General features: G+C 40.9%; 1 protein-coding gene across 1 annotated transcript in view; it reads left to right on the forward strand.

The window, feature by feature from the left end:
• LOC133346344 (coiled-coil domain-containing protein 33-like) overlaps positions 1 to 16071 on the forward strand; it is a 97183-nt gene that overhangs the window by 57152 nt on the left and 23960 nt on the right. The window contains 5 exon segments of the mRNA XM_061557840.1: positions 1492 to 1563; positions 4575 to 4766; positions 11835 to 11987; positions 14218 to 14555; positions 15776 to 15821. Coding sequence (XP_061413824.1) covers positions 1492 to 1563; positions 4575 to 4766; positions 11835 to 11987; positions 14218 to 14555; positions 15776 to 15821 — 801 coding nt within the window.

A 16071-nucleotide genomic window follows, 5' to 3' on the forward strand; every position in this document is an offset into this window, starting at 1 on the left:
GTTATATCAAGTTCTAGTTTTTAAATGTGAAGCTAAATAAAAGAAAAAATGAAGAAAACGATTGAAATGTTGGCATATACACTGTTAGTTATTCACATAGTGATGCTTTGGCTTTAATAAAATATATAAAGTTGACTCTTGATTATCCGCGCTAATGACGGGGAGGACGGCTGTGGATATTTCAAAATCGCGGATAATCAAAAAAATTCAGCATTTTCCACAGATCTCTATGCGAAAAACCTAACGATCGACCGATCGATGCGCGTGCTCAGTGATAACACTTTTCTGCTCCTGTGCAGAAGACTCCGCCTACTAAGTGGATAGCAGAGCCATGCCAATCAAAATCAATCAAACTCCGCCCCACTGTTGTAAAGATATGCAACTACTGTACTGTAGAGGCGATCACGTGGATTTTGGATTAACCAGAGCACATATTTGTTCGGTTTAAGTACGTGACTTGTAATACAAATTTCCAAGAATAACAATGTATAACTGTTTTTAAATTATTAATTTGAGCTTAAGGGAAAATCAATGTGTTATTAATTTATGTCAAAATTTCAGGTGCGTGGTTAATCGAGAGTCTACTGTGTATACATATTAGTTTTATGAAAGTGCAACGGTATTTCGTTTCGACCGTTAGGAAGCTGTTTAAATATTTGTGGGTGGGGAGCTCAAAATCCGATGCTTTAGAATGCAGCTCCTAAAGCCGAAAGCTCCTGTGTTAAACCAGCCCTGGAGAGAGCTCATAGAGATGCAAACAAATACAGACACGCCGTGCTGGTGACATCATTTCACGTCTGCGAACTCACCGATGCAGAAAAATATAACTCCACATCACACGTAGAACAATGTATTTTTTTTTCATAGAGTAACATGTGCAAGGTAGCCAACAGCAGGCAGCACAGTATGGATTCTTGAATCCGTCTGTGCAGAGGATTTGAGTGTTACCTCCTCATAAGTATGGATTTTTGATTGGCAAGATCAGTGTATATTTAGAGTGCTTTGTATAACTCAGTACAGCACTGTTGTTGCACCTCTGATAAACCTAAGACATCTTCCCACCACAGCGTTAACAGTTCCTTGGGGCCCGATTTTAACAGCACACATTGGTATGGATGGATGAATTTGTAATTATTATCACCACCCTAATTAGATGGATATGTGAAAGTAGTGGGGCTGATAATAACAAAAGCAAGCACATACCCTCTCAGCCCTTATGTCCTGTATAACCCGCATTTTTATAAAATCTTCCAGATAAAATCGTGGGTCATGACCTAAAAAATATAATTACAAGGTAGTCACTCGGCTGTCGGTTTGCTTGTAGCCATCACTCCACTGCAATGTTAATTGCAATTCATAACGCTTTAGAATGAACCCAGCAGAGCGAAAGTCAAAACCTGTGGATTGGAGGCCACATGAGTTATGTTCGTATCCAATAGAAAGCACACAAATATCCTGAGTTAAATTCTGTTTTATTTTATTGTATTGCAGAGTAAAGTCTTGAAGACTCAGGATGACGGCATTCCGTCTGTTGGTTTGATTCTACGTCTCATTGAGTCTGAGGTGAGTAAAACATATATTTTTTTCACTTAATTATTTAACAAAGCAAAGCAGAATGCACCGTAACATTGCAGTGATCTGTGGAGAAGCTGCGAAACGTTTGTGAGATTTGACGCTGCCTTGCCATTTTGCTGCACTTTTCAATGTGACTGTGACGTCTTTATTTCTCTCAGCCTCGGTTGAAAAAGTATGCCTTAATAGCCTAATAATTGGCTGCAAGCCTAATTTCAAAAGCAAATTGTCCATTACAAACAACATTACCCAGCGTAAATCTACGACCCTGGAATCCAAGGCCCTGGAATGATGATCCTAAACCCTAAAGCCCCATGCATTAAACTAGCTCCGACGGAAGCTCATGGATATGCAAATAAACGCAGACGTGCCGTGCAGATGACATAATTTCATGTCCGCAAACTCACCGATGCATGAAATCGTATCTCTACGTCACAAGTGAAACAATATGTTTGCCCATAGAATAAAATGTGTTTGAGGTAACCAGCAGAAGGCAGCACAGTAATGGATTATTGAATCCAACTATGCAGAGGATTCGAGTGTTACCTCCTCATACGTGGTCACCTCTTTATTATGTAATTATATATGTGTGTGTGTGTCAGATCGAGGTCAAAAAAATAGTGCACAGTTTTTTTTAGAAGCAATTCTGCAAGGTCATGGCCACGATACGTAATGTTGTTCGTAACTAGATTGCCTCGTTCAATTCCAGGAAATAATTTAGCCCTCGCCAGTGTAAGGCTTGCTACCCTTGGGCTGAATTGAGATCTGTAATTTATTTTCATGTCTACATAGATAATAATGTTAATAAATAAATAATCTAGATAGTAATCTTCTTCCGCTTTCACACACACGCACCGACAAGAATGTGCATGGCACGTAGCGGCACATTTATCATCCGAAATTGCTTCCGCAATTTGTCAGGGTATCTTTTTTTTTTTAAACGTCCAAATTTTTTTTACCCTAAAAATACAACACTCTATTTTAACTGCACAGATAGAATTATCACGATACGGGACTGTATTTATTAATATTAAACAACATATCTCTATCTCAAAATATCAATGATCTCACAGTTTTAAATCACAAACATGCCGTTGTGCGCGCGTGCATGTCAGTGAGCGAGCAAGCGGTGTGTGAGAGCCCTCGCACGCGGATTCTTATATACGATTCGAGAGCGAGAGAGAGAGAGAGGTTGGGAAAAAAATGGAACCGCTGATGTTAGTGTTATTACATCGCTCGTAAAACTGTCACCGTCAAGATCCGCGCCAGAGGGAAGGATGCGCCATAACCGTAACCGTGATGAGAGGAGAGAGACGTTTTAATCAGCGGCATGATGAGGAGCTTGGGGTGGGGGGGTGGTGCTGTAGATGCTCTCGGCAAGCTCATAAAAGCGGTATTGATGTGGGCTGTGGCGGGCGGGACCGACGGAGCGCTGATTAAAACGGCTCCCGTGGCAAGGCTCTCTGTGATTGACAGCTCCTCTCGCGCTCGGAACATCCCCGGCCGTGTGACGAACGTGCTCGTGGGCCACTGCGCCATTTATCTAGCGATGTACAGTGACAATGATTGTGCATTGTGCCCAAGATAGATAACTGATTTTTGTTTTAGATTTGAAGCTTTCGTGACTGCAATGATTCATATTCTTAGGTTTTTTCGGTAAAGTCACGTAGGTAAATCATTAAAATTAATAAAAGTGATTTTTATTTATTTTACTTTTATTAATTTTAATGTTTTACCTTACGTGACCTTACCGAAAAACCTAAGAATATGATTTTTTTTTGCCTCAGATTGTCCTGTATTCAGCATCGAGGTTACTGCCTTTTTTTAAGTGGAATGGTATGGGTAGTTATTGTTGAAGATTTTACATAAAAGTGAATGTTGAATAATTTCGATAATGCGACAAGGGGGTATTATAGCACGTTCCTGTGAAGTCATATAAAACGCATTTTAAAAGCCTATCCAAAGCAAATACATAGGACCCTAATGTTCTTCACATTATCGGACCATTACATATTTTAAAATGAATGTATACCTCAATTACAATACATGTTGCTTTTGGGAATGCTGTTTACTGCTATTGCTTAGCCACTGAGTAAGGACTATGCTTTAGAGTATTTTGGACGGAAACATTTATTCCGACTAAAAAGAATAAAACACTTCAAAACCTAAATTGTGCACTTGTTGCATGCCACGCTGCGCTGCAGAGTCAAATCAAAATGAAATTCCCAAGGCACAAAGGTTATATAAATAGAATATTAATAAAGGCTATGAGCCCTGGGGCAATATTTTTCTGGCTACCTGTCCGAGACAGGCAGCTGGCGTGGGTGGGTGGGTGGCTAGCCCGAGCCGACTTGCATTGCGGATCCTCAGCTGCAGAGGAGCGCACAATGAATAATTCACCACCAGTGGGCCACACCACATCCTCGTGGGGGACCTGCACGCTCAATACGTAGAGTGCTTTGTTTTGTAGCTTCCACAAATCCATGTGTGTGTGTGTGTGTATCATGTCTTCGTAAAGGGGTCTAAACACGTTTCTTTACTCGCGCTGTGTAGTTTGTGCATCGTTCGCCGCCCAAGTCCACGGGCCTATTTCAAAAATGAATAACCGTTAAATGTGACATATAAGAGTATTGAAACCATATAAATTGTGCTATTTCCTGTGGCTGAAAAGAGCGTTTGGTGCGTGATTGTGGTGGAGTAACGAGGTACGATTGAACTAAGTACATTTCAACGCTGAACCATTTAGCGTTTATCTTTGCCATACAACTTCGACGTTGAAGCACTTTCTGCTGCACGAACAAAAAATGGGTATCGATTGCGTTGACCTATTTTTTTTGCCTTTATAGTCCCTATCACGTCTCTCAACTCTCGATTCACACTCGATAATACCTTTCGCCTCGTGTGTTTTTTCGCGCTTGTGAAACTAGGAAGCGTCCTTACTTGCCCCTTTTTTTCCTGCTTTGTTTTTTGTTTGTTCTGCTTTATTGTGTCCGTCCCTCCAGAGGCCAGACTCACTGTTGACGACGGTGGACCCCGGCAGCTTGCCGGTTCTCAACAATGCCAGGGCGGTGTCGCCCCTCTTCCTCCCGTTTGGCCCTGACGACAACGGCGGAGAAGAGGGGATGGAGGAGAGCACGCGGTCATCTCCTAGGAGACCGCGTGGTCCTCAGCAGGAAGCTCGCCACGCGCAGAAGGTAGCCGCAACCACTTCGAGAAGCCGTCTGTGGCCCCTCGCTGCGTTTGCGCGCGAGTGGCCATGCACAGTAATTTCCACCCTTGCACGAATCACACGGCGCAGTGGGTTGATGTTTAATTTATTTTTTGTACTTTCAATGCGAATATATGCCAGGAGAAAACATGAGCACGATGTTAGTGTGACCGGAGTAAACACGTTAGACTAGGCATCCCAGTATTTTTGAGCTTGGAAAAAAAAAAGGAAATTAGAAAAGCGAGAGAAATTAAAGGTCGCGAGAAAGGAATGATGGGTCAATGTGTTTTATTATTTTGAGGTCCCCCCAAAAAACATTAATTAAAAATGTCATCCAGCCAAAGTAATACTTTTTTTTATAAATAAGTATACTACTCCATACATATATATACAAATAATGTATACATTTGTGAATGGAATGATGGTGCAGTGGTTAGCGCACTGCGCTGTGAATCTGGCGACCTGAGTTCTGTTCCTGGCCACGGTGAACATCTTTTTGCGAGCGATATATCAATCGGTCCTAGTCCCCCATCTTGCCCCCCTTCATCAACCCTCACTGACCACAGTGGTGAAGTATGGTCAAACCCTGTGGCCACACTGCGTGGTGAGGTCTTCATCTGGAAGTGGATTGACTAAAGGTTGTTCAATAATATGTTAATTATTTAGAAATATGCGGGCATTTAAAAATATGACAGCAGTTGTGATGAATCCAACTCTTACAAATACTGAATTATTCGTTAAAGCCGGCAATGATTTATGCTTACAATTTCATACCTATAATCACCGCACTTAAAAAAGAGGACGTTTGTAAGACTTGACAAGTACAAATGGATTATTACATCTTACTGCGTGCTACAATAATAGCATCCAGGCATGTCTCAGGCTTGACAGAATAATTGAAGCGCCACACTTTGTACAGTGTGTAAAAGTGTGCGATTGTGTCGTGGAGCGCAGAAATATGGTAAGTGAACTTCTAAACTGTACTGAAATAACATCAATCTGGGAACGATTCCTATGACCACGTTATTTTATTTGAGCCTCCCTTAGGTCAACTCAGCCTAAACTGAGTGCTGATATGGTGTGTCAACATCAGCTTTGCTATTACGCACAGAACGATGTGCACTTGCAGTGATTCCATGAATTGTCATGGTTCAGAATCGTGATTTAATTCAAGAACCATATTTTTTACACGTAATTTTTACCGTCGCTTATAATTTATCTTCTTTTCGGTCTTTGTATATAACATGAACAAACTATTTACAATACAATTTTCATGAATAATAAGGAATACATTTTTAGATGCACAATTGATTTATCTCATGAGCTCGCAAAATGAAAATACATTCGATTCATCGCTGCACCTTTGCATGCCCAATGCCTTGCAACTGTGCTAGTCCTACTACTCAAGTGTTGATTATCACCCCTAATAATGCCTGCCCCAACAGTCTGTTTAGGTCGAGTGAAAAATATGTAGACAGTTAAAATGTGTTTTTAGTATGTGTAAAACACATTGTATTCTTTCCTACAGTATTTAGGTTTACTTTATACGAGTCAATGTGATGTCCTGCCCATATGAGCGTTGAGGCAGTGCTCATCGCCTGTTTACAGCCCCTAGCTAGTTGTGGAAATTCCACATTCCTACGGTAGGAATGAGTCTATCTGTCAGACAAGCAGTGTTGACATTCCCACAAAGTGGTTCTCGTTTTCACAGACATGGAGAGATGATGGGTCGAATCATTCCACAGCCAGGATTTGAACACGCAACCTTTTACTCTGAGCCCTACACTCTACCACCTTTCATAAAATACGATTTTGTGAAAATAATGTTATGTTGCTCATTTAATATCACATCCCACACAATTCTTCAAATTTAAAATGATTCTCTGCACTCTTTGACAAAAAAAAAAACCATGCAGTTTAAATATGCCTGGCCAGATTACTGAGCATCTGCTCAAATGCACCAGCTGCCGCCTGCTGATTTAAATGCATTGCTGATTAAATAATAATTTATTTTCCAACGAGCGCTGATTGCAACTGTGCTGTGTGCTGCTGGATCAGCAGGATTGCCAATAAAATGCCACCTGTATTTGTATTCAAGGCCATGACTTCATTAGTCTTGCACGGAAAAAGGCAGTGCCGTTTACCCACGCGAACAATGGGCTGCCCTGGAGGCTGATTACTTCCAAAGGCGCCTCAATAATTTAGCCTAATAAAACGCGTTTTAACCGTGAAATCAACCAAAATGTTGCGTTATTTTAAGAATGCCACACTGCAGCACGAATGCATCACAATTACTTGCCATTACTGCCGGTAATTCTCTGCATTAACAATCATCAGTAATTCACTGCTTGTAAAAAGTGCAGAAATTCGTGGTACATAATGTCGCACGATATAAATATAAACATACAAAGATCCCCCGTATAGCCTTCAACAGACTGTTGGGGCAAGTGCTGTTCGCAAGTACTGATGAAGGACCGGCCAACACCACCCTTGCTGCTCCCTCAGTGCTGGTATTTACCCACCGCACCAGTGATTAATTTAAGGCTCAGTCAACATAGGGGATGCCCAGGACCAGGTGCAGATATTCGCCACTGTTTTTGGTCGTGAGAGTAAGTCGAACTCGGGCTGCCGGGTGTATAGCAGAGTCTGCTAACCACTGGACCACCACGCCACACACAGGCACTGTGTAATATGTAATAATAGGGGTTTCCCCCTTTTTTCTGGCAACAAAACTGAAAACTTTTTACAACCACAATACTTGTGATGAAAATGCAAACAAAAAACACACTGATAATATATGCATTGTCCTTGAAACGGATTAGTCCACACCAGAGACGGCTTTCTTTTGAGCCTTGTCTCAATTGGTGCTAGACCAGAGGACGCCAAAATGCATAAAGCTCAAATACAATGCTTTATCAAAGTAATGAGGGCTCGGGGCAAACATCTACATCATTAGACCTTCTTTGCCAGTACCAAAATATAATAATAGGGGTTTCCCCCTTTTTTCTGGCAACAAAACTGAAACCTTTTTATGTCTTGTAAAAATGTTTCAGTTTTGTAACCAGAAAAAAGGGGGAAACCCCTATTATATTTTCGTACTGGCAAAGGAGGTCTAATTACGTGTAATATATGTTTATAGTACTGTATATACACATGTAAAGCATAAATAAGCCAATTTTACATGGACAAGTTGATTGTCTCATGAGGTCAAATATCAAAGCTAAAGGTGCAGCCATGCACTTGCATGCTCAAGCCGCTGCTGGTAGAAGGGCCTCCACTGCAGAGAGCTCTAGAGGGACCCCTCTAGAGGGCACATATATGTTTAGCGCAGTGGTTCTTAACGTGGGGTGCACGCAACCCCTGGGGTGCGAGACATGGCTCGATTTTTTTAGAAGGTAAATCTAAAAAAAGTAATTAATCACGGGCACGTAAGTAAAACTACTTTGTTCTATCAAAACTATGTATTTATTGACGTACATTTGTTTGCGATTGAGAACCAAAGGGGTGAAGGCTGCAGTAAATGTTAAGAACCACTGGTCTTTTTTATCTATTTTTATGTAATCAATGCAGATGTCCAGTAGAGTGCACGTTGCATAGGAGAACAGTGTGTCTGCACTCTTATCGTTATAATATACTTGCTTAATATTAAAAAAATAATGTAAATAAATGGAGGATTTGTATATATCCTCAGTCGGATAATAGAAACACAACAAATCACTGTGTGGTGCATTATTCTTGGCGACCTACTTAACCTCATGCTCTGTCTGCCATGCATATTAATGTGACATTATGACTACCACAGCCACTTACTCATGGGAGAGAGTGCTTTTACTGGGGATTTGTACAATGAATGAACACTGCATGTGAGCAATTGTGTTACTTGTTGGCTTTGTAAAACTGTATTTATCTCATTATTCATGCAGTACATCTGTTGAAACTCAGGAATTTCCAGGATGCCACCGAGTCCTCAATTAATATTTAACAGTGTAAGAATCCTTACTAATATGTAGGTGATGTTGGCTTGGTTTAAACGTTAGCACACTGTTGCCATTCTAGATTTGAAGTTTTCGTGACTGGTTCTTTCGGTAAAGTCACGTATGTGAAAAAATATAAATATAAATTAAGAATAAAAAATAAAGAATTAAAATAACTAAATTTAATCACAACGTTTCGGAGGCAACACAAGCTTCCATTATCAGGTGGGACAACCACAGCAAAAAACATAATTACTGTAGTGGGCTATTTTATTGTTATTTTCACCTACGTGACTTTACCAAAATAACCAAAGATCACACTGTTACCAGTTTGATCTCTTGGCATGGCAGTTGAAACAATGATCAAGTTTGTGAAATCTCACCACTTCTGTCCACCCAGAAGTGTAAATGGGTGCATCGCAGTTCGTCGATCGAGAGTTTGTGTGTGGTGGGGTAAAGCAAGAGTACTCCCACCTCAACCAAAAATTCTGGCCAGCCTGGAAGTGTAGGCCTACTTACCCTATGATGGGGCTCGCTAGAGCACTCGAGAGTGGAGGCCATTCCACCAGCAGTGGCATTGGCAAGAAATTGCAGAGCTGCACCTATTAGTAAAATCGATAATATGCTGTATGTATGTATAATATTAACTCGACAAAAACATTCCCATGTTAGGCCTGGGCATCATAAAAACGATACTTAGTAGTGCATACTGTCAAAAATTCTGAACACCTTCGCATATAAATAAGTAATCATGAACATTAAAATAATGTACAGTCCTCTATCAATCCATTGCTGGATGAATGCCTCCCCATACCATATCAATCATGGGGATTGTTTGACTGTAACACTGATGATCAGTGCATATTGATGAAAATCGGTGCAGGACTAATAATGGCAATTGCTGCTGATGTTAAGTCATTGCTGGGAAACTCACCGGCTTCATAACACACTGCACTAACTACTGTGCCACTGCTAAACCCTGCAAATGAGTATGATATACGTAATGAGGTTAATCTGTGTATGTACATGTAATATCCAATACATGAATCTGGCCAGGTTATACGCTGGCTTAAGGGCTCAACTACCCACGAATATGTTGTGAATTCATTTTGTGGGAAACCAACAGTGCTCATTCTGTAGAGAGACTGGTTATGTCCAGAAGGGTGTGGATTTTACACCACTGTCTCAGGATCACCAACAGGGTTCAGCACTGCCCAAAATTCATTTGGGTATAGGGACACACTTTGATCTCACTGGGTATTTAAAGCTGTGATTTCTGATCACAAGCATAACATGTTGAGACGAGTAGTCGATAAAGTAAATACATGACAGTACATTGTAATCGACTACTTTTTTTTATCATAGATTACTTGGGTCTCTTTAAAAATGCCAGCCACCCTAACATTCTGCCTCCTGAAGGCAGGAAACCCCCTACAAGCAACGCCCAGTGTGACGAGGCTGATTGTGCCAATTATGTCACCTATCCCCGGCCATCACCTCCCGTGCGTACCTCCCATTAGCACGATTAGATACGTATGGCGTGAAAGAAGTTCAAAATACATCCAGCAGCACTGATTGGACCAGAGGTGCCACTTTTTTTGTTATCAACTATTTTCGTGTTATCCGATGAGCTGACTAGTCAAACCGATGATCGGTAGAGTGATTTATTACGTAAATAATTCGACAGCACTGCTCTACTTTTTCAGTACACGGTGCACATTTTATGTTTGAATGCATATTTATTTCCCATATACAATGTCAGTGTGGATTGAATACAGTGTTTTTCTGTTTGGCTAATGGACAGTACATAGGTCTTCCTAATGCATATGTGCCTAGCACACTCACTTGAAGTTGTCAGGCGACAGGCATTCAGACCCTGAAAAGCTTTTAGCAGAAGGTCAACGGAAATTGCTGCTTAGAAATGTTCTCCGCTTTTGTCATGCTGCTGTAAAAGCCTTTTATATTCAAGGATACAAAAGAACAAAATATATAAAATATATCCCGAGGAATGTCGAAAATGTTAATGTTTTTTCACAAGTCAAAAAAAAAGCCACAAATGACTTCAAAAGTCTTACGTAAACAAAAAAAACACTCTTTAAATGTTGTGTATATTCCACATAGTGGAAACAATACAACAACACAGCAGTCTGCTTTCCGGCATTGGCCTTGGTGTTTTTTGATATCTAACCAAATTCTCCATCTCAGTCATTAAAAATTTAGGGACCACCACAGACCAATAGGCAAATAGGGAGGTGATTTGGTTTGACCTGATGGTAATAGATTCTGGCAGTATAATATCACTCCAGGGGCTGTGCAGCCATAAACATGGACCGTATTTCAGCGTACGCATGGCACGACTGCTTGCCTGCAGGACCTGATAAGACTCTCGCTTGAAGTTTGTTAATGTGTGTAAATCTATCACTTCCATAAAATGTATCTCAGATTGCGATTGACCTCCAAATTGGGTCCAGGCAGGCCAAAGAATATTGGATATAGACTGTGACCTTACTGGGTGCAGGAGGACTGTTTATGGAAATAAAATGCACTGTTTTTTTATTTTTATTCACGTGTAGGGAGAAAACATCTTGGTACAATGAAGCACTATTATGTGCTTTTCAATTAATGAACAGTGGCTTTGGATGTTTGATAACTGCTGAAAATTTGGATAAATAAGCACTGTAATGTGTTTTTGGGTGACTGACCAATAGATTGCATTTGTGTCTTCCTTGAAAGATATTTTCTGTGTACGCACCCTGCTATAGAAGTACTTTATGGTATGTTCCCTCTCATGGTAAGTTTGTTAGAGTAAATTAAAAGTTACATGCGAAAAATACAGCACAGCACACGATTGAGCAAGTCGTGGGTGGCATTTTTGTTCGCCTGTTGTATAGGGGGGGCCAGATGTGGTGACCTCCGATTAATTGACCCCCTAGCATTTATTTCCTTTGCATATTCATTTCTGTTTTAAATGAACCTTAAAAATATGACGTTTTAGAGAATTAAGTGTGAGTCACAGGGGCATCTGGACACCCCTGTACAATTAACGCAACGACCTGAATTGTATTCTTGCTCATGGCTAGCGTCAGTGGCAAGTAACATCGGAACCGGGCTTCGGTTTCCCTTCCCCAGCCCACATCGACCAGCGTGGTGAAGTATGGTCAAAGAACGCCATGACTTACACAGCACCGCAGTCGTCATCCAGCAGTGGATTGACAAGAGGGCTGCAACTAAATGTATCCATCAGCAGCACAGTGTTGTGGCCATTGTGTTTTAAGAGTGAATGGCTATGTATGGATATTACTCACCAACGCCACATTTCCATCCCACACATATAGGTGCCATTAGTGGTTGCATTTTTTTGTGTGACTTTTAACATCAAAATGTGTGCATTTGTAGTAATTTCCTACTGTTTGCCTCCATTGACTGGATAATTAAAAGGCCAAACTGTAGAAAAATAATCACCATGTCCACAGATGGATAGCACTTGTAATTTCGGTAAATTGCTCATGAATAAACATGCCTCGTCTGGCTCAATTAAGTTATGCTCCTTGCTTGCCTAAATTATGTTCCTTGGACAATGTACAAGCCACCAATAAAAAGGCTAACCCCATCAGCTAAGCAAGAGCATGCATCTGTTTAAAGAGGCATTATGTGAAAATTAATTACATGTGGCCATGCTCTGAATTAACAAAACACTGATTGTAGGTGCAGAACAGATGCACTTATGCGATTCTTTTTTCGTTTTCTACATTGGATTCTTAACATTTTCTGGGAGATTTTTAAATCGCAACACCTGCTTATGTATGTACGTATTTTGTAAACGAACATATGTAGATGCATTTTATTTTTTACTTACGTTACCAAATATATATAGCAGTGTTTTCCATCATTATTTGTTCATCACTTTCGGGTTAACTTTGTGAACTGCTGCACCTCTCTCCAATCAATATCTACGCCAGTGTTATTCACGAATTCTCAGAAAGGGGGACCACTTTCGCCGATAAGACATCATCGATGTGAGGGCCGCCACACATCTGAAACCATTGGGCTTTGACAGCAGCACGTGATAAGCCACTTCGTAGGGCTTGCCTTTGTGGACAGGTGGCTTCTGAAAAAGAGCTACATAGTTCAGTGGGCCAAAATAAAAATAGTTAGTTTTCACACCGTAGCCAAACGTGCTAATCGGAGGAGAAATCCCTCAATATTCAGGATTGTCTATTATGGAAATATATGTAATGCCCGTGCATATTATTCTGCAACCTCCAGTTAGATTGAGGTTAAATACGTGTTTCTTATTCTGTTGCTCACAATTTAGTGCTAAACAGATAAACACTTTCTTGTAAATTCTATTAATACTTGCAGTTGCTTGTGTGATTTATCGTATGCTTTCCTTTAAGCCACACAATTTCCTTTTCTCATTACATGAGAACAAATCTTATTCCAATCCTGCAGCATGATCTAGTTTAAACGCGATGGGGCGACATTCAAAAGCTCAGCGACTCCGTGACACAATTAATATTAAACAAAAAGTGTTAAACACTAACAGGATGAGTCAACGCTTTGATCTGCTTTCTGTGTATCAAGCATTCTGCTCAAAGTTTCATCACCCCCATATGTATATGAGGAAAGAGGCTGCATTCAATGCCCATCGCTAAATTGCCACCTTGCGTGTTAAATATCTTACCAACACTTTTTGACTTGACGAAGCATTTTGACACGTAGGCGTTCACGGCCAATATCATTCATAATAACGTTGTTTTGGGTTAGATCGCGTTAGTATAAATGTGTTGTTAACCTATGAGACATCTCCTTTACCAGTGGCAAAATATAGATATAGGTTTTTACCCTTTCAACTGGTACAAAAACTGACACCTTTATGCAAGGCATCATGTTTGCAATAACCGCAACACAAGCAGTCAAAATGCAAACAAAAAGAAACAACTCTGATAATGATAATGATATGCACTGTCCTTGAAGTTGATTGGTCCACGTAAAAAGCTGTCTCGGGTGTGGACCAACCAATTTCAAGGACAGTGCATATCATTATCATTATCAGAGTTGTTTCTTTTTGTTTGCATTTTGACTGCTTGTGTTGTGGTTATTGCAAACGTGATGCCTTGTATAAAGGTGTCAGTTTTTGTACCAGTTGAAAGGGTAAAAACCTATTACTATGTGTTGTTAACCTTCCACCACCAGACAGCCAATTAGTAAGGTTTGTCACTTAAACCAAACATGCCAATTATTTGCTACTAATTGGCAAAACTGTCGATTTTTCCAGAATTCTGCAGCCTTCCCCACCGATGCTGCATGTAGTTAGCAGCGAAACTTCGTACTCAAATTGTAGATGTTGTGGATTTACTCTCCAACACACCGGTGGGCTGAAGTAGTAACTAAATGGCAATCTAACCCAAAAAAAACCTTTATTTTGATAAAGAATTTTGATGGTGGACATTACATCTTTAGCAGTGGGTGTGCGGTGGGGGGGAGGGACACAGCCCTCTGCAGCCCTCCCCAGCTATAAAGCTGCAATATAATTTGGTCCGTTGTTTCATTCACAGGAGCCTGACGCCGCCATTGCCTCCTTACGATGCGCTGGCGCGAGTGCTGCCCGATTTCGAGCAGCTCTTCCGTGTGGCTGCCCCTACCCAGCAGCCCTCGGAGAGGCAGCCAGACTCGCAGACCCAGCAACAACCGCCCACTCGACAGAACGCGGCCACACACCAATTGCAGTCCAGCAAAAACTCCACATCCTCGGACAAATCAAAGGCTCACCACGACCAAAATGACGGCCAGCCACCAGAGTGAGTAGATGTTGTCCTGCGATTAAAGTCAGTGCTTCACTACCTGCCGTGATGTGCGGTTCATGACAAAAAAGGATCGTGGTCATTAATAAAAGTGAACAGCAATGGAAACGGGCACAAATAAGCATGGGCAGATGCATGCTTGGACTTACATTGAGAGACAAGAAGAGATTGGAGAATACACGCTGGCTAATTACATGATTTAACTCACAGGCTTTCGCGACCAATATCCATAATAGATGTTTTTTTGGTTCGATCACTTAAATATGTAAACAGGTGGACTTCTCCACACATCTGGCTGTCGCCTGATGAAGCTAGTCGTACTCAGATTATAAATGTTGTGGCTTGGCTCTCCAACACACCGGTGTGCTGTACTAGTGACGAATTTGCCACGTTCTGTTTACGTGACAATCCTTACTAGTTGGCTGTGTCGGGTGGTGGTGGGTTTTAACGACACATTTAGATATTTACGCGATCTAACCCAAAAAAAACTCTCTATTATGAATAATTACATCATTGCTACTTTTTGCACGTGATCAAATTCATCATGATTTGCTAATAAAATACCGTGGTCTCATGCGTAACTCGGAATGTTTCATCCACACTTGAATGGTGATGGTGCATTAATTTTTGTTTACGTGTCAAGCCAATTACTTAATTTCATAAATGATGGATATTTTATCACGTCACCAAATCCTGACGGAAGCCGGGGGGGACGGGGGGGCAATCCAAATGACAGTGACTCTTAATCCTGCAGTCGACTTTGATTCCAGCACATTCTAACACTTTATTGTTTAAGAACGCCACCTTGTGGGCCGTGTATGCAATAACTAATAGTCTCTGTATTCACGATTGTGTAAATAGCACCGTTCTTTATTCCAGTACAGTAATGTACTCTATTCTGAATAAGTGCTGTGAAATGAAATACAGTGTGGTATAATCCCTGGCTACTGACTGGTGTTGTTGGTTGTAACTACCAGTGAAACGTCATACCCAAATGTGTTCAATGTTGTTTATTGTACACCAACAGACCAGTGTCCTGAAACAGTGATAAATTGGCGCACTTGTTCACGTGGCAAGATTATTAACTGGCTGTCGGGTGGAGGGCGGTGTGCAACAAACGTTTAACTTACAAGATCTGACCCAAAAAACGATTTTGAATCAAAATACAATGCAGTACTTTGTTGTTAAATTTCTGTGCATGTTTTTGTTTGTTTCAGTAACCTTGATGGAGATATCACCACTATTCACAATTACCAGATTAAGGTGGGTAAATAGAGCTGGTAGTGGATGCAAAAGCAATAATGTTGGAATATTTACCATGGCTAAATTCAGGCCCGGACCTGGGCCATAGGGCAAATGTCCGGTGGGCCGGTCCATTCCGAGGACCAGTGGGGGGCCAGTCTGTGGGAGAATTTGCAAATGTGATCAAAGTACAGGTTTCTTGGGTTAGATCGCGTAAATATAAACATATCCTATTAATTCTATAAAAATATACACGCGCTTCATTGCTTAT

The sequence above is a fragment of the Lethenteron reissneri genome, chromosome 24, assembly GCF_015708825.2.
Source record: "Lethenteron reissneri isolate LAM-NWPU_2019-01 chromosome 24, ASM1570882v1, whole genome shotgun sequence".
In the NCBI taxonomy this organism is placed as follows: domain Eukaryota; kingdom Metazoa; phylum Chordata; class Hyperoartia; order Petromyzontiformes; family Petromyzontidae; genus Lethenteron; species Lethenteron reissneri.